This window comes from Apiospora marii (genome assembly GCF_038362585.1).
Source record: "Apiospora marii strain CBS 49790 chromosome Unknown utg000001l_segment0_segment0, whole genome shotgun sequence".
Classification (NCBI taxonomy): Eukaryota; Fungi; Ascomycota; class Sordariomycetes; order Amphisphaeriales; family Apiosporaceae; genus Apiospora; species Apiospora marii.
This window is the reverse complement of record NW_027117372.1, coordinates 1,790,165-1,808,238: the sequence shown is the minus strand read 5'-3', so window position 1 is coordinate 1,808,238 and position 18,074 is coordinate 1,790,165. Positions and strand designations below refer to the sequence as shown.

The following is an 18,074-nucleotide window of genomic DNA, read 5'->3' as shown; positions in this document are numbered from 1 at the left end:
TAGATAGTATTGCTAGTTCTAGGAGTACGATAAAAGAAGGAGGGGGTAGAGCAGGTTAGACGCCAACCGAGGCTGCAGTTAGAGATAGAGCCGTGGAGAGCTGAAGAGCAAGCATTGTTCGTGTCCCCGTAACACGAGCTGGACAGGCTGGAGGGCTTGTTCTACCGCGCCACAGCCCACTACCAGGCCGATGGGATCTGATGTGTTTCGATGCTGCGGATCTCCGGTTCCTGTCGGCGATACAATCTGCATCTGTATTCAGCTCAGCTCAGGCCCCATCACCGGCGCGGTGGCTGCCTGGGCTAGAACGGGCTTTCGGCTTGGGACAACGTTGGCAGGGCGTCATTGGGGCTGCAGCCTTTTGGCATTGAACAGCTATGTGTGAGGCTCAAACATAGAAGGATGCGGAGTGATCCAATGCCAGGGGGGACTTCATCGGGGAGGGAAGTCAGTCATAGGCTAACGGATAGGCTAATAGGTGGCTGGGCTATCAGACAGGGTTGGAGGATCTTTACGACGAGACACACATCGTACCCGACACTATGGGACAGCGGGCGAGAAGAGAGAGAGAGTCCAAGCATATATCTCGGGAGATGCAAGTAACGTAACGTTACAGAGTGGAGCCATTCACCGCCGTGCTGGATATTAAATCTCTTGGCATGCGATCCGTGGCTCAGCTCTCAGGTCCAAAGCGAGCGAGGGACACACTCAAACTGTCCGGGTACGAGAAATCCAGCGATGCATGGCTTCAACTCGACTTGAATGGCGATGTTGGCCCGTAAGGAGAGGCATGACATTCTGCGAGTGGCTATGCCAGTAGAGAGCTTCGACTTTGAATAGTCACAGGTAGGCAAGTAAGTGAGCACGTAAGACGGACGAACCTTTCGGTTTGAGGACCATCGCTTACGACGCCCATGTCTTAGATCCTCTAACCTGGCATCCGAGCCGGATGTGCATTTTAGGTAGGTAGAAGAGTCAGCAACCGTCGGCGAATGGACTCAAGAGCAATTTCGACGCGGGACATCTGTCATGGATCCCGAGCTCGAGGTAGTAGTGGCTGTACAGTTGTTGAAGACACGCCCGTTTTCTATTAGTAATTGCACACATGGTTCACATGTGATTTGGGACTCACCGGAGTTGACGAATGTGCTCTAATAAGACGCTCGACAGTGCTTGGGGGGTCGTCGTCTTCCCTGTGATGCGGAACCTTACGCGGACGTTGTGCGAGGTGGTTATCGGCGAATAGAACGTATAGCTACGGTGAATATCATGTTTCAGGGGTCGACGATTGGCTTCGCGGGCAGTCGGCTACTCTGGGTATACTCATGTCATAAAATGTCCCGATTACTCAGTACGGCCGACGAGGCGCCGAAGTGCATAGCCTCGCCGGTGAAGAGAAGAGGCGTGTGTGGTCATAGGCTCCGATCCGTCTCAGGGTCCCTGAGGCATTGTTTTGGTCACTCACGGTGTGCCGGCGGTGAAGGGGTATACGTTGAGGCTGAAAGGGGTTAAGGTCGGAAAGGCCTCTCTGTTACCAACCTGGGGTTCTCTCGTACCTGCTAATAAAAGTACGCGCATGCAAGCTAGGAAACGCCGTCACCACATGCCTGTAAACTTCTGCAGTCACGCAGTTTGTCTGAGTCTTTCTTAGCTCAGAGATGCAGCGCCTACTACCCTGATGTTCTTGTCTGGGACACAGAGAAACTAGGTAGTAGTACATAAGGTAAGTAAGAAACGAGGTGCAATTGCGACTTCATGTTGAGTTGCTGCTGTAAGAGCGGGCTAGAGGAATTAGCCCATCAGCTCAGTAACATAATTATCCCACTTTCGAGAAAAAAAAGGGGGGCTGTGCTAATTTGGTTCAGTATGCCATTAGTTTTGGGGTGCGCAGCCATGGAGCAGCCAATGGGGGAAATGGGGGGCTAAAAATAGGTGACCGTTTAGAAAGTTTAGGCGCTTCTTACGCCAACTGCCACTGGGGGTTGCAACAGTGAGGATAAGCACTAGGATGCGTTCTCTGTTTCTTTGCTTTCCTCACCCACACACTCTGTCGCTTTCCCATTGATCTCTGTCTCACGTACTCGGGACTGTGGTCAATGCTCTTTCAACGGGAGTCGGCGAGGGTGTGCTCGCTTGGCACCTCGTGGCACCCTTGGCATAAGAGGATGAAGAGGGTGTGGTACGAGCTTTGGGTGCTGCTCTGGGGAGGCGTTGGAGGGGCTCCATGCGTCCGCAGTTCTTTTTTTACCCTGGTATTGCGGCCAGCCAATTGCTGCCATTCCTGAGCTCATCATCCTACTCACCTGCGACCGTCTAGCGTTGCCCCTGAGTTGATGCCTTGGCCGCATCGTTCGTCGGCAGCGTTGATTGGCAACGGCCGCGTATACATGCTCACCAAAAGAGCGTTCGTGATGCTTTCCGTCCATGCCCGGATTTCTAAGATATGGGTTCCCCGTGATGGGCTCTGAGCCAGACCGAAGGCTGCCGGTCAGAACAGACCCGCCTGTCACTTGACGCACTTGTAGGCCCCACGAGAGAACACCCGCGCCCTTCGGTGGCAGCAGCATCTCTCGCCTATACGCCAGCGAACGGTGGCCGGCTGACTCACAGTGTATGCGTTGAGGCTTTGTCATGGGGGTATAGCGACGAATCAGCAGCGAACTGCCTAAGTAATCCCCAAGGTGGGGTGGGGTTTCAAATACAAATTTGGAATACGCTGGAATTTTGCCCATGAACGAACCGGAGACGGGCCCCGGAGAATAGGTAATCACCATCATCATCATCATCATCATCAACACAACCAAACCTCGAGGTGTTCGGTCTTCACCGAGTAAGCATTTTCGTTTCAGTGACTCTTCGGCAACCCAAAGTACGGTACTTAGCCGACTTGCGCAGAGAGGATCTGCATGAACCATGTGGGAATAGGTAACCTACCATACATTTTTATCCCAAAGGGTGGATTGGATGGTTGCATGGCATGGCATGGCACGGCAGGTCATGACATATACACTATTAATCATTCTGACTGACCCAGGGGAATGGGAATGGGCAATACGGGTCGCTGCAGGCCGCAAGATCCAGCTGCTTCGGGAAGGCTCGAGATACGATTTGTCTCTGATGTGTCTTCGATTCCTCGTGGCTTCGATTGGCTCAAAAAGAAGAGATGCTATTTCCAGGGCGCAGGCAGGGTACCTTTGGACAAGATAGCGTGCATGTGCAGCAGCAGCAGCCGGGCAGGACAGCAAAGTAGCAGCAGCTGTCAGACTCAGGCTCGGCGAGTCACCAGCCAGGCTTCGCTCATTTTCTGGATTGGCCCTGTGTCCTGTCAGACTCGCACAATAGCCGTCCGTGGCCTTGGCAAATCTGGCGTCGTATCTCGAGTACATTCAGCCCTACAGCTAATGGCCCCCATTTTTAGATTCCATTCGGCTTCTATGCATCTGCTGCGGTTGCGCACCACATGCAATGTAGCTCCCTTTCCTAAACGAGACAATGCCTTTTGCTGTCTTATCCCCAAAACGCCTTATTTCTATATGTGATTCTGCTTACTTGTACCTGGGCACTGTCCCATTCGAGCCACCGGCCCCCTGTACTTACCTTCAACCTCATTTTATCCCACGTTTTGAGGCTTCAGGGGGGGCCGTTTCTCTTACGACGAAGCCCCCCCTGTCGAGGCTGGGTCTGGTTTTTCAGGCAGCATTCAACGTCTGAGGTCATCCGCCTCCCGTTCGACGTTTAGATTCGAGGATGAGAGATGCCTTCCCGCCGTACCGCCCCTCCGTGCCAAGGGGGCTGCTGCTGCGGCACGGGCGAGCCGGCATACCTTGATGCTTGCAGGTATACGGGTATAGTCTCCAGACTGTCTATATAACTCGAAGTCGCCCCTCGTCTAGATCCAATATCATCATCACCATCAACAACCAACCAACAACAACAACTACTACTACAACAATAACAACATCTAATCACTACTACCTCTTCACCTTCAAACAACATCTCAAACAACTAGCTCACAGCTTTGCTACTTGATACAAAAACACAACAACAATAACAACAAACCACCACACTCCACCAACTCATCAATACTTCTTGCTTCAAATCACACACCAAACATCCACAATGGCCGCCTTCACTTTCAACGACTGCCCTCAGACCCTCTCCTTCGGCCGCAGCGGCTACAACAAGGACGGTGACGATGAGGACAACAAGCGCTGCTTCGGCCGCAGTGGTTACAACAAGGATGGCGATGATGAGGACGACAAGAAGAACTTTGGCCGCAGCGGCTACAACAAGGACGGCAAGGACGACGATGACGACAACTAAACAGCATCATCACATCACGCCATCTTGTCTTCGAGAAGTCTACCCGCCATCATGGCCACCTCGACTTCATCTAGCTTCCTCTCTCATATAGAGGAGGCCAGTGTACCAACAGTCATTCACTTGACCTCATCTCCTTTGTCACTGCATTGGGCCGGCGTTGAGGCATAGATCCATCGCATACCCCCCCCCCCCAGCATTGGTTTCTGTTTCCGCATTGCATCGTTTCGGCAAGGACTGTACCACCACATCGGAAAGAACCCCTAGAAAGAATTAGAATGCTCAGGCATACACTCATGTACCACCAACAACATTACAACATCTAGATTAGACACAAAGCATCAGATCAGGCTGCATTGGGACACGGAGTTTGGGGAGGTTGACTTCTTCCTGTATTATATAGCTAATTTCATTCATTTTCCTACACAGAACCTGCTCACACGACTCGATCAGTAATTGCGATATGTCAAGAACTCAGAACACGGGAAAACTCACTTCTCGAAGATGACGCCTAATACTTCCTCCACATTGCCGGTTTCCCCACGGCCGGTGATCCGCGCCAAGCAGTTGGCGGCATACCGAAGGTCCTCGGCTGCGACCACGAAATTCAGCTCCTCTAGAGCATCCTCCGCTGATGTGTTGCCAACGTAGTCCTCCAGGTGTTGCCGGCATTGCACCAAGAGCTGCCTTTGTCTCTCCGTGACGCCGTGTAAGTCCTGCTGATCCGAAGGCAGCGCGGTCATATCGGAAAACAGAGTGGCCAGGCGGCTGACGACCTTATGGACGCTCCCTGGATCTTGGATTTGCGCCGGACGGGTTTGAGCCTCTTTACACGAGATGAGCATTGGCTTGGCAGATATTGTTTCGACCTTCTTGAGGGCCGTGGCCACGAAATCGTCCACCAGCATCTCCAGTTCGTCTTTCGGAATTTCATCGCATTTGTTGACTACCACTATGCCTCTGCCGACGGAGTTTAGGAGCTCGAGGGTCTCGGCATCGTACAGGAGAGAGATGTCGCCTGACGAATCCCGTTCGATCGAGGCCAGGACCATGATCACATCCGACTCCAAGGCCTTGGCTCGAGCTCGTCGAATACCCTCGCGCTCTATGGCGCCTATGACGCCCCCGTTGCTCGATTCAGCCGTCCCTGGGCTTTTATCGGACCGGAAGCCGGCCGTATCGGCAAAGGTGCATAGGTAGCCCCGTATATCCAGGTGTGCTTCGACGATATCTCGAGTGGTTCCGGCCTCCCCAGATACGATGGAGGCTTCCCTGCCCACGATCTGATTCATCAAGGAGCTCTTGCCGGCATTCGGCGGCCCCACCAGCGCGATCCGGATGCCGTTCCTGAGAAGCTCGCTTCGCTGGCTCGCACCCTCGTGCACCTCGATACCCTGGAGGATCTCCTCTACCTGCCGGGAGACGTTTGCCAGCAAATCTGTGGGCGACTCGTCGAAGTGCTGGTCTTCGGAGAAGTCGATGATGGCCTCGATCTCGGCCCGGGCATCCAGCAACTTCTGACGCCACTCGTCGTAGGTCCGCCCCAAAGCGCCGCTGGAGCCGCGAACGGCGGCCCGCCGCTGCTGCTCGGTCTGGGCGGAGAGGGTGTCGCTCAGCGACTCGACCTGCGCCAGGTCCAGCCGGTCGTTCAGGAAAGCGCGCTTGGTGAACTCGCCCGGCTCGGCGTAGCGTATACTACCGCTCGTGACGGGGCACGCCGACACCGCCGACAGAACGGCCTTCACCGTAGCGCTCCCGCCGTGCACGTGTAGCTCCAACACATCCTCGCCCGTGACCGTTTTGGGCCCGGGAAGATACAGGACCATGGCGCTCGAGTCTAGGACGTTGGTCCCCTCCGACCGGGGATGGAATAGAGTTCTTACACTAGCATAGCGGGCCTTCGGGAGAGGGCGCCCGGGACAGAGGCCCGTGTATACCTGGGAAGAGCGAGAGAGGTCAGCAGATGAGTTGATGACAGGCTTGCTTTTTCCATTTTTCTCACTCGCTCACCTCGTGACAGGCTGGCCCAGACACCCGGATGACGGCTATCCCCGCCGTACCCTGGGCCGTCGACAAGGCATAGATGGTGTCATTCCTCTCACCGGCCACCAGGTACTGCCGTCGTTGACGCAAGCATGGCTGGTTATTAAGAGGCCGAATTCTCTGCCGGCCAACTAGTGAAGAAGCTGTCCGAGGTCTGGTGTGAAATGCTCGAGGAGCAGATACACCAACCAAAGACCTTGTAGTCAGGACTTTGAGTGGCCTCGCGCGTATAATAGGACGACACAGCATTGACTACCAGTTCGCGATTACAAGACCCCAGTCACCAACTTTCTCCAACCAGCGACCACAGGGCAAAAATTTGAGATTGAATAAAGAAATTGCCGTGAATGGATGGCTTTCTAGTTATCGAAGGTAAGCCGTTTTGTTTGTTTATTCGTTTTATTCGTTGACTGTGCTGTACGTTCGGGAGTGAGGAGTGCATACGAATAATAATATACTGCCTCCAAAGTCCCGACTCGGCACCCCTGCAGCTCAAGCTGTACCTACTTTTGTGGATAGCAGGTACGCCGACGCAAGTATACGGCCCCACACAGAAATGACCGACTTCTGATTGGCTCGAGCGGAATTCGCTTGCTGACTGCCATTTTTGACCGCCCAAGAGCCCCGCCAAAATTTATTATTTCCTCCAGCAGTAGAGATAGTAAAGATATCGCAAAGGCGTTTGTACGGCCTGGATGTTTATGCCCATATCGGCACCCATTCTGCAACGAAAACCGGACACTTGAGCTTGCCAGCTCCCAATTTTTGGCCAGAACAATCATACGCCTTTTCTACGCCTTGCCGCAATTGCTAGGGCATTGCGAGGACCGACATCGACTGTCTAGTTCCATCTTCATCCGCTCTTCGCTCGTCAGCGCAGCCAGCCACCATGGCGTCCGACGAGATCGTTTGGCAGGTTATCAACCGTAAGACACAGCGTCCTGCCTGCCCTACGAATGGAACTAGAGACTGACAATGGTTGCAGAGCAATTTTGCAGTTTCAAAATCAAAACGACCAAGGAGCAAACATTCTGCCGCAATGAAATGAACATTACTGGTCTTTGCAACCGCCAAAGTTGCCCCCTTGCGAACTCGAGATGTGAGCATTCCACCACGGAACTTCTGTGTTTGGCGACTCTTTTTCTAACCCTCTATGTCTATAGATGCGACTGTTCGGGCCGCTTCCAACGGCACCATCTATCTGTACATGAAGACAATCGAGAGAGCGCACATGCCTTCGAAGCTTTGGGAACGAAGGAAGCTGTCGGCCAACTACCAACAAGCCTTGAAACAGATCGATGAGTGGCTGATATACTGGCCACAATTCCTTCAGCACAAAGCTAAGCAGCGTCTGACACGCCTTGTGCAAGTTGTATGCATACCGCTCCTTTTTAGACTGTATTGTATTTCGGGACTACTCTAACATACCCCCCTAGGCCATCAGATCTCGCCGTTTAGCCAAGGAAGATGCCCGCCTGGGTGAGACGATAGTGCCGAAGATGGCGCCCAAGATCAGGAGACGCGAAGAGGTCAGAGAGCGAAAGGCCGAATCGGCCGCCAAACTCGAGCGAACTATCGAGCGAGAACTTCTGCAAAGATTACGCGAAGGCGCATATGGCGACCAGCCTCTTAACGTCAGCGAGGGCATCTGGAAGAAGGTGCTCCGAGCTATGGAGCGGGAAGGCGAGGCCAGCCGCGACAAGGACATGGACACCGGTATCGAGGATGAGGAAGAGAACGAGGCCGAGTATGAGATGGACGACGAAGAGGATGGGGCTGTCGAATATGTCAGTGATCTGGACGACAGCGAGGAAGACCTCGGCGACCTGGACGACTGGCTTGGCAGCGACGACGATGCGTCGCCAGATGAGGATTCCGCAAGCGACGATGATGACAGCGAAGCCGAAGCACCCAAGAAGAAGTCGACAGCCGGCGACAAGAGGAAGAGAGCTGCTGCTCCTCCTGCCCGTAAGCCCAAGAAGGTGGCGAGACGGCGAGGCGAGGTGGAGCGAGAGGTTGAGTTTGATCGTGCCAAGGACCTCGACTTCTAAGAAATGACTCTACTTTGAGTTTATGGTAGCTAGATTTCTGTCACCAGCCAGCTATGCAGAAAGAACAAATCGGTATTTTTCTACTGGGCGGTATACCCTCTAATGAGCTAAGAATTGTCTGTGCTGGAGATGTCTTCGCAAACAATGAGCCAAGATGGCGCGCCAGTGATGTAATCGCGAAGGTGCAAAAGAGAAAAGAAACGAAGCCTGGCCAGGGACGGCTGAAGAACTCTATTGTATGCTGTTTTGATTTACATGATTTGACTCTATCCTTTTTTCGCACGAGTGTCTTTGTTGTCTGGACTCGACTTTCAATCAAGGGTTTTGATACGCCGCCCTATTTCATTGTTCCCTGAGGCGGGACCTACTTGTTACCACCCCGCCAAAGCTTAGCACTGGTACTTAAGGCATCCTGCACTGCACGTCTGGTGCATGCCTACATAAAGTTATTAGCGCATAGCATTGATCTCTCGAGCCTTGAAACAAGAACCATCCATTCCAGCACCGACTTCGAGACACAATTCATCTCCACTCCTTAAAACCCGCCATGACACTTTCTTGACCGATATATCCAACTTAGAGTCCATCATCCTCCCCTCAGGGCACCTCTTCCTCCCTTCGACCTTGTCTTCAACCACGGATCGACCGATTGCTGCTACACGACATCATTTGCACCCGCCCCCCTCGTGGAACTTGGCGAAGCGACCAGACGCACACAACCGAACCACTCCTGGGAACTACCGCGTAGCGAGCCTGGCAAAGGGCCATCATTTCAGCCATGTCTTGGTACTCCAACATCCTCACCACTACTACCTCACGCATCAACAACCTCCAGCGAACGTTTCTCGGCGGCGAGACCGACGGTGACACCGAAGACGACACCCATGTCTGCCGCATACTGAGGGGCTATTACACAGAAAAGGGTCGCCCCTTTCCCGGCTGGTTGCCCCCGGACCCCAAGGCTCCCCCGCCCATGCAACCCGTCGCCGCACAGCCGGGCCAGGTCGGCGCGCGCTACGGCGGGCTCACCCAACAGCAGGGCAGCGGCAGCCTGAGCTCGCTGTGGGACAACAACCCCGTGTCTCAGCCACAAGACTCGCAGAGCCTGCGACGCGGCCGCGGCGCCCCGCCGCCCGCACGCGGGGGCGACCCGCGCCTCAACCCGTTCGGAGGGCGCAACTCGGATCCCATGGCGGGCGCGCGCGAAGAGGTCCAGGCCCGGCCGCTGCCCAGCCAGCGCGCGGGCAGCTACCAGCAGACGGGGCCGGCCCGGGAGGCGACGCCGTCGGGCGGCGGCTCGGCGCAAGAGCGGCTGAAGCAGCGGCTCTGGGGCGGTTCTAGAACGGCGAGCCCGGCGGGCAACGGGCCCTTCCAGCCTCCGCAGGCCCAGCAGAGCAGCCATAGGGGCGGTGGCGGATCGGGCGACTACGAGGATCGGTTCGCGCCGGGCGGCATGTACGATGGGGGGCCGGGCGGCGGTAAGCCCTTTGTGGCCTCGAACTCGCCTTGGGCTAGCAGCGAGTCGGACTTGAGCGGCGGAGGTGGTGGTGGGAGACCCGGTCTGCCCAGCGGGCCTAGGAGGGGTTTGCCTAGCGGGCCGCGTATGAGATGATGACCTCCTTATAGACAGCAAGCACGCAAGCGATTTTTTCATTTCAGCACCCTCTCACCGCTGCCGTCTCCCGTCCTCGTTGCGAGTATGTCGAATCAACCCACAGTAGTAAAGAAAGATAACGGCGGGGCCGTTAGGTACAGACAGGTCGAGAATGGCAATACAAACATGAGAACGAGGATCCAAGAAAAACAAAAGCCAGTCTCCGTGAGGGTGTTGGTAGCATATGCAAGACACGCGGCAAAAAGATGCAGATGTTGCATCCGTTATTGACCTGAATGTATACAATGTTTCCTCTTAATTTTAATAGCTAATAGTTCCTTTCTATGCGATGAATCTGTCCAGCTTGGGTGGTCTTCGTCGGGATCTACATGGTTTCGATTACATCGTAGAGTGTCCTGATATTCGGCATTTGCTAAGGCTGCACAGTACCTAATGGTTATTGCTCTCGCTTATATGATGTGCTCCTTCCAGGATTCCGTTCTGTGGTGGCGTAGAACAAAGGGGTTTCTTCTAGAGCCGGGTTGGCGGACGATATTGTCTCTTGGAGGAGTTTCTTTGCCACAGACGAAGTGCGAGACGGAGACGTACCGGGCTCTCATCCTCTGCCTCCGTGGTATAGACATTTGGGGTTTCTTACTCGGAAACATGCACTTTTCCATCAGGGGTTATCATCGCCAGGTACTGTAGGGGAAATTGATAACGGGGCAACTATCTCCTGATTTGAAGGACTTGGATACAGGTTATTTCCACCTTTCGTCATGGTGCTTGTAGCTTCTGCCTCCCTTGCCTCCTTTTCCGGTGCATAGGCTCATTGATTTACTTGGCTACAGGAAAGTCTAACGTGCTGCCAATAGATGTCACAGCAGTATAACTAAAAATTAGAGCAAATCTGAACACTCAGCCATTAAGCTTAGAGGACGATAGCCCGCGTAGTTCAATGGTAGAACGCTAGACTTCTATCTTCGATTAGAAAGAGCTATCTAGAGGCTGCGGGTTCGAGACCCGCCGTGGGTTCAATTTCCTACATAGTATCGGCTATTATTTTTGCCATTTTTTTTCTTCGCACATATGATTCAACCTGGAAGAGCTGGTGTGGTTCAAAATCCGCTTATTGATATCAGTATCGAGCATGGGGACGACCTAGCATTAGCCTCGATACGTCCATAAGCTTTCACTTGACTAGCTGTGCCGACCACGAAGAGCCAGAGACAAATGGGATACTGTATATGTCTGTGCATCTTTGCTACAGGAGGGGCGCCACTGCCTCCTGGCCTTGCGTGTCATCTGCGTACGGCGTAGACAAATCATGATGGAAGCAGATGACGAGGCAGCACTGGCCTAGGCTAGGCATGCAATGCCGCAGGCGTAGCGCCTGACGAAGGGGAATGGATCCGCCCAAGCTTCAAGGTGCCGGGTACTGCAAGTTTCGTAGGGGCTGAGCGCTGTGAGTCAGTACCGGTACGGCGGCCTCAACCCCGCCGATGCAAGCTTCCCAGGTCCTGGTCCTGGGGGGCGTCGATGATTGCGGGGCTGCCGTCTTTCTGGTGTGCTTTTAACAGCTCACTTGCTCTCGTTTCCACATGTTCAACCGATGCTTGTAGTTCTTGACATATCAGAATCTAACATCTTCAATCTGCCTTTCCGAGTATTAGCTTGGAAACACCCATTTCATTCTCTTCCGGCCAGACTTTGCTGGTCGTTGAGATCTCGAGTACTTGCATCCTGATAGAGGCTTGTCTAGTGCCTGCAGCACAGAGCGATGACATCAGGGTCGGATCCCCCACCATCGTCTATTACACCAGGTCGACCCGCGTCGCCGACGGGGAGCCTCTTCGCCATGAGCGACGACGAGGAGGGCGAGTACAACACCATCACACATACCGAGTCGGGTCGTGGCGTCAAGTTGCTATTTTCCAAAAGCAAGGTCTACGTCCACCCGACACCCTCGGCCAAGGACAACATCCCAGGGTTTGTTGCATTGCTTCAGCAGAAAGGACCCCGGAATGAGCGGCCCACATCGTCAAGTTCGAGGACCTCCGTCACACCCGCCTCCTCTGATCTTCTGCTGGCCTGGATTCCAGAGACGTCTCTCGGGGAAGCTGCTAGCGTCTATGTCAAGGTCGATTTGACTGACGATGAGTCGCCGCCCAAACAAAGCTATCTTGTCCCGCCCCCGCCGACCGTCACAACACATCGTGGCTCTATCGGCCATTATTCCTTCGCCATTCCCGTTAGCGCCATCTACTCGCTTCTCGTGCGTCCCCCTAGCTTGGGCTGGTGGTTCGGTTCGTTGGTAATCAACACGAAGGCGGGTGATTCGTTCCCGGCTCTGTTTTTCCATGACAGCGAATGCCAGTCCACCATCCTCCAGAAAAAGAAGCGAGCGCGCAACGACTTCGACCCTTTCGACAAGGATGGGCAGATGTTCTGGGGCGGCGACGAGGTGCTCAGGTGGCTCAAGCGCTATGTGAAGATCGAACGGAGCGGTGCAGAGCCCAACATCTACCTCGTGGAACCTACCAAAGAGGATAGTGAAGCCTTTGGTGGCAAATTGACTTCCAGCAGCCCTACTCAGGCCGGAGGACAGGATGGCGGCCGGGGGGTGTCTGCCAGGGGTGCCGCTCAGGCCGGGTCGAGTAGGCAGAATGCTGATGGCCAGATGGATCCAGTGATGAAGTTTGTGAAGGAAACAGGCTGGAACATCATGGAAAAATTCAGCAAGGTCACCACTTTCACCAGAAGAGCTGCCCAGGATGTACTTGACAACCCGAACGTGCCGCCGCAGGTGCGACGGCTTATGAGAAACCCCGAGGTCCAGACAATACAAGATGAATTCGACAGCGCAAGGATCTACCTGGCGAGGTGGGCCATGGGCATTGCCGAGCAGAGCGAGCGAGATAGGACCCAGCGAATATGGACGGCTAGGGACGTGTTGGAGATGGAGGATACCGATGTGGGCGAATTTGAATTGCTCGAAGCAAGTTCCTTGTCGCTCGAGGAGCGGAGGAAGGCTGTTACCCAGAAGGAGTGGACTACACATTTCGATCCGAGAACTGGTCGGTTGTCCGTCACTGTCGACGAGGTCAAGGAGCGGGTATTCCATGGGGGGCTAGATGCGGAAGACGGTGTCCGAAAGGAGGCATGGCTGTTTCTTCTCGGGGTCTACGATTGGTATAGCACGGCCGAGGAACGGAAAGCACAGATAGCCTCTTTGCGAGACGAGTACGTGAAACTTAAGGCGTCCTGGTGGGATAGACTGGTCGACCTGGGAGGTGAAGGCGAGGAAGGTGAATGGTGGAGGGAGCAAAGAAGCCGTATTGGTAAGTCATCATCAACGTTCAAACCGTCTGCTTGGAACTCCTGCTTACAAACAAACAGAAAAGGATGTGCATCGAACTGACCGCACCGTTCCTATATTCGCCGGCGAAGATATCCCCCATCCGGACCCGGATTCGCCTTTTGCTGAAGTTGGCACGAATGTGCATCTGGAGCAGATGAAGGACATGCTCTTGACCTACAACGAGTACAACAGGGATCTCGGCTACGTCCAGGGAATGTCTGACCTCCTTGCTCCCATATACGCTGTCATGCAGGACGATGCCATTGCTTTTTGGGGCTTCCAGAAGTTCATGGACCGCATGGAGCGCAATTTCCTGCGGGACCAGTCAGGGATGCGAAACCAGCTTATGACTTTGGATCACCTTGTCCAGTTCATGGACCCGAAACTGTACTTGCATCTGCAGAAGGCCGACAGCACAAACTTCTTCTTCTTCTTCCGGATGCTGCTCGTGTGGTATAAGCGCGAGTTCAAGTGGATGGACGTACTACATCTGTGGGAAGTCCTATGGACCGACTACCAGAGCAGCAACTTCCATCTGTTCGTCGCTTTGGCTATACTGGAGAAGCACCGCGATGTCATAATGACGCATCTTCTGCACTTTGACGAGGTCCTGAAATATGGTGAGTATACTATCTATTGCCCCTTGCTTTCAGATGTGAAGGGTGCTCGGTTTACTAACCACCCTTCTTCTTACCTATTTAGTGAACGAGCTCTCCAACACCATCGACCTGGACTCGACGCTCATCCGGGCCGAGGCCCTGTTCAAGCGCTTTAATAGGCTCGTGGAGGCCATTGACAAGAAGCAAAACTTCCCGAAACCAAGGGTACAGCGCAAGCCCTCGTCTTCGTTGGCGGCGGACACACCCGCGTCGGCACCCTCGAGCAGTCCGCCGGCGCCGCCGTCGTCCAACGCGGCACAGAAGTCCCCCACTAGCGCGGGCAAGTCCAAGGAGGATGAGCAGAGGAAGGTCATCAGCCCCGAGCTCCGCAAGCTCCTCAGCAGAGACATCGAGGTCCTGCCCAGGAAGGTGGTGCAGAAGAAAGGAGATGGCTTTACGGCGGATTCTCGAAAATAGGGGTTCTTCCCTCTACTTCAGCTAAGCCGAAGCAACAAAATCTCCGTACGAATTGTAAGAGTAGGAAGGGACAAGCAAAGAACAAGACTTCTATTATTCTAGGACATTGGAAGTCGGTTATGGTGGCACATTACTTTCACTGGTTGGTAGGCAGGGGTGCTTGGCGTACAGGATATTCAGTTACCTTTGGGGCCCATGATCACCTAAATCATCATCACATAGCAATGAAGTGTGTTTAATTGATCTTTATTTTCATTTCGTGATCAGAGAGGGACAATGTCCACCAAAATCATGTGTGTTTGGGGAAAGCGGGAGATGGTTCGACAACTATATACATGCGCGGCGGCTACTCGTCTCTGCCTGCCTTGTAAGTGGAACCAAATTCTCAAGATGCTTTTCTTGTCTAAGCCGGCCGAAACCAAATCCCCGCCCAAACCATGCTTCCCCTCCCGTAGCACCTAACGATCTATGGAAGAGCAGGGGTATACCGCATCGTGCAGAAATCATTGTTACCTTGAAAAGGCAATACATATCTACAACTCATCATGGCCTTCCTGGTCTTCCTGACCTTCCTGGCTTTCAGCCGACTTCTCAGGCTCCGGGGTAGCCGTCTCGGGCTCCGGAGTAGCCGAGGAAGCAGGCGGCGCGGAGGCCAGGTCGCTCAAGTCCGGCATGGCCATGATCTTGACGACCAGGCTCGTCCAGCCGGTGAAGTGCTGGGTACGTTGGCCCGCTCCCGTCTCGGGGTTGTACTGCTCCCACGCAAAGCCGGTCTCCTCCCAGCTCTTGTACACCGTCTCCACCAGGTTCTTGCGCAGCCGCGTGTACAGGTCTGCCGCCTTGGACCGATACGGCCCAGGTTGCTGAGCCACATGCTACGTAGAAAGGAGTAGTTAGCAGCCGGCCCTATGGTGAAAGGGGGGTTATAGTGTGAACTTACTTGCAACTGCAGGACCGCGAGGTAGTTGAGGGGCATCCAAACCGGGCTTCGCCAGTAGTTCTCCTCGGTGCCGTACAGGGGCGAGCTCTTGCTCAAGCTGCGGATGCCGTGGGGGCTGAAGAGCTCCTCTTCGTCGCCAAGGAGGTCGAGGGTCTTGCCGAGGTGGGGGTCGTCTGGCTTCAGTAGACCGACGAGGAAGGGGAACAGCGAGATGTAACCCTTGTGGCAGACCAGCTTGTGCTCCTCGAAGTCATCAATGGTGGCGTCGCAGAAGCACCCCTCCTTTTCGGACCAGTGAAGGTCTACGAGATTGTGCTGGATGTTATCGAGGATCGCCTCGTAGTCCTTCGCATCATCGACCTCGCCAATGGCCGTCGCAAGTGTGGAGAGGGTCTTAGCCATCAAACCAACCCAGGACATCAGATCGACGTGAAGCTCACCCGGGTGGGGCGGCTGTGGTCGCGGATAATCATCGAGACCGCTGGTCAGGACATGGGTAACGGTTCGTCCACGCCATCGGTAGGCCTCGCGGCTGGAGTGTGCTTCTCGGTCGTATGAACGGATATCACCGTACTGGGTCTTCTTGAACCAGTAGAACTGGCGACGTAAGAGAGGGTACAGCTCTTTTAGATACTTGAGACCAAGAGAAGAGTTCTCGATATGAGCACTCTCCAGCTTGATGCCCTGAGTTGCCAGAGTCTCCTTTTTGGCGCCCTGAGTGCCGTTCGCTTCCTTCTGTAGCTTGTGCAGGAACTTCTCCACGATGAAGAACAAAGTAGGAGGGTTGGCATAGTGGGGGTATTGGACCTGGAAAGCTTCGGGGACCTTGCTTCGAGCCTCCGCACCCAAGATCTGTTCCCGAGCAATCCAGCCGTCGTCGTCCATCAAGTCGTACCAGCTCTTAACAATCTCCAGAGCGAGGTCCATATCCCAGTCGGCGATGGGGATAAGATGGAAGCCTTCGTCCCACAAGAAGCCGCGCGGGAAGAAGGGCCGGGACGGGATGCTCGTGAACAGTTCGTAGGGGCCTTCCAACTGCTCCTGCTTCCTAGCTCTGGCGGCTTCGGTCTCTTCCCAGAAACCCTCATTCTCCTCTTCGTATTCGGGAGCATTGGAACGATCGACCAGGTGTTCGCCATTGAAGTACCCGATGCCGCCGGCCAGGTTCGATAGCATACTGCTGCCGAGCTTTCGGTACTTTTCGTCCTTGAAGGGAGCCTGGGGCGCAAAGACTTCGGAGTACTTGTCGTTGAAGGATTCGGTGGTCGACTTGATCTCGCGGGTCAGATCCTCGCTGGTGATCTCCTTGCCGGCCGAACCGCTGGAGAACAAGATGTCAAACTCAAAGGGGCCCTCGAAGGTTTTCTGGATCATCTGAAAGTTGCCGTCGGCAGGACTGTGGGGGACCTGGTAAACCTGCCAAGGGGGCGGGGCGTGCTCGGCGCCGTATGTCTCGACAATAGCGTCCACACTCTTCTTAAGCTGTGTGAAGAGTAGTGCCTTCGCCTGCCAGGTGTGCTCGTCGGGCACAGTCATGGAGTTGACCAAGGTCTTGCGCCCATCCCGCTCTGCCGAGATAGGGTGGACGCTGGTAGGGTGGTCTCCAGTCCCTTTGGTCACAACAAGCTTGTAGTCGCCCAGGCCGACCGAGGATCCCTTGAGGGTAATGTCGCCGCTGAAACCATTGCTGTCGTTCTCGCCAGAAAGCTCAAGGGAGTGACCCAAGCCTTCGGCACCTGCGTAGAAGACAATGGTGGTCTCTAGGTCTTCTGGTGCGTCCTCGCGGGGTGTGCCCTTGACTCGAACGGCCCAGCTGCCGCCATGGCCACCGCCGGGTACCTTGACGAAGCTCGTGGTGATGTCGATCTTATTGCCGGCATCGTGGATTGTCTGGACACCGCCTTTGCGCGTGTCGTATTCGTCCCAGCCATAGCCGGCCATGCCTTCGTTTTGCTCGCAGGTCCAGCGGAAATCTGGTAAAACAGCCATTGGTTAGCATAGGTGCTACTACATACTCGTACACCAACGCGCCTGTTGCCACGTACTGTGCTGGACGTCCTGGAAGTTGTCGACCTTGGCCCACATGAGACCGGCCATCAAGCTCTTGGGGATGCGCGGGCGGAGGCCAAAGTACAGGTTGGGTTTGTATGGCCCCCATAGCAGGCTCTGGTTGTTGAGACGAGTAATCTCGGAGGTGAGGACGGATTCGTCGCCATCTTGGGCCTGGGCAAAGCCGGTGCAGCCAATGCCGAGGAGAAGGCAGAGGAAGAAGGACAGCAGCGTTGCCGCCAGTTGGTTACGCGACGCCATGGCACAATGAACAAGGGGTCATTGGCGTCGCTGCAAAGTCGTGCGTATAAAGAGAAGGTGGTGGCTAGGTCGGGCACTCGTCGCTCTTTGGTTTTGGTGTTCCTGCTTCGCCCGACAGTTGTTGTGGCGGTCGCTTTCTTGTGATTGGGAAACCCGAGCTTCACAAAAGACACGACACCATACTTAGCTACAGGAATATTTTGGACCCTGTATCTGAAACTGACGTAGCAGCTCCAGTGCTGGCGGCGTGTGCCTGAATTCAATTGGGTGGTGCATAGCTGTCCTTTAGCGCCCTTCTTCAGGGCCAAGCGCGGGGTATCGGTATCGTCCTTGCTTCTGTAGGTACCTCTTATGGATTTGGAAGAAGTATGCAGCGACA

The 18,074-nt window shown here is 54.6% G+C and overlaps 6 protein-coding genes across 6 annotated transcripts; 4 read left to right on the top strand and 2 right to left on the bottom strand.

Annotated features, from left to right (window-relative positions):
* Positions 1 to 4,119: 4,119 nt before the first annotated feature.
* Positions 4,120 to 4,323, top strand: PG985_000597 (uncharacterized protein; the record flags this gene model as incomplete). The annotated part of the gene is made up of 1 exon (XM_066820366.1): positions 4,120 to 4,323. One exon carries the CDS (start codon positions 4,120 to 4,122, stop codon positions 4,321 to 4,323), a length of 204 nt encoding a protein of 67 aa, XP_066691245.1.
* Positions 4,324 to 4,811: 488 nt separating this feature from the next.
* PG985_000596 (tRNA modification GTPase TrmE) lies at positions 4,812 to 6,459 on the bottom strand (the record flags this gene model as incomplete). The annotated part of the gene is made up of 2 exons (XM_066820365.1): positions 4,812 to 6,257; positions 6,331 to 6,459. Coding segments are annotated over 2 exons (1,575 nt in total), but the record flags the coding sequence as incomplete, so codon positions are not given.
* A 793-nt stretch (positions 6,460 to 7,252) lies between these two features.
* PG985_000595 (ribosomal L28e protein family-domain-containing protein) lies at positions 7,253 to 8,414 on the top strand (the record flags this gene model as incomplete). Its single annotated transcript, XM_066820364.1, has 4 exons — positions 7,253 to 7,289; positions 7,349 to 7,462; positions 7,527 to 7,735; positions 7,800 to 8,414. The coding sequence occupies 4 exons, from the start codon at positions 7,253 to 7,255 to the stop codon at positions 8,412 to 8,414; spliced, it is 975 nt and encodes a 324-aa protein (XP_066691243.1).
* Positions 8,415 to 9,192: 778 nt separating this feature from the next.
* On the top strand, positions 9,193 to 10,026 carry PG985_000594 (GTPase-activating protein GYP7; the record flags this gene model as incomplete). Its single annotated transcript, XM_066820363.1, has 1 exon — positions 9,193 to 10,026. One exon carries the CDS (start codon positions 9,193 to 9,195, stop codon positions 10,024 to 10,026), a length of 834 nt encoding a protein of 277 aa, XP_066691242.1.
* A 1,762-nt stretch (positions 10,027 to 11,788) lies between these two features.
* Positions 11,789 to 14,445, top strand: PG985_000593 (GTPase-activating protein GYP7; the record flags this gene model as incomplete). Its single annotated transcript, XM_066820362.1, has 3 exons — positions 11,789 to 13,349; positions 13,408 to 13,989; positions 14,072 to 14,445. The coding sequence occupies 3 exons, from the start codon at positions 11,789 to 11,791 to the stop codon at positions 14,443 to 14,445; spliced, it is 2,517 nt and encodes an 838-aa protein (XP_066691241.1).
* Positions 14,446 to 14,978: 533 nt separating this feature from the next.
* Positions 14,979 to 17,695, bottom strand: PG985_000592 (uncharacterized protein; the record flags this gene model as incomplete). The annotated part of the gene is made up of 3 exons (XM_066820361.1): positions 14,979 to 15,320; positions 15,386 to 17,358; positions 17,431 to 17,695. The coding sequence occupies 3 exons, from the start codon at positions 17,693 to 17,695 to the stop codon at positions 14,979 to 14,981; spliced, it is 2,580 nt and encodes an 859-aa protein (XP_066691240.1).
* Between the last annotated feature and the right edge of the window lie 379 nt (positions 17,696 to 18,074).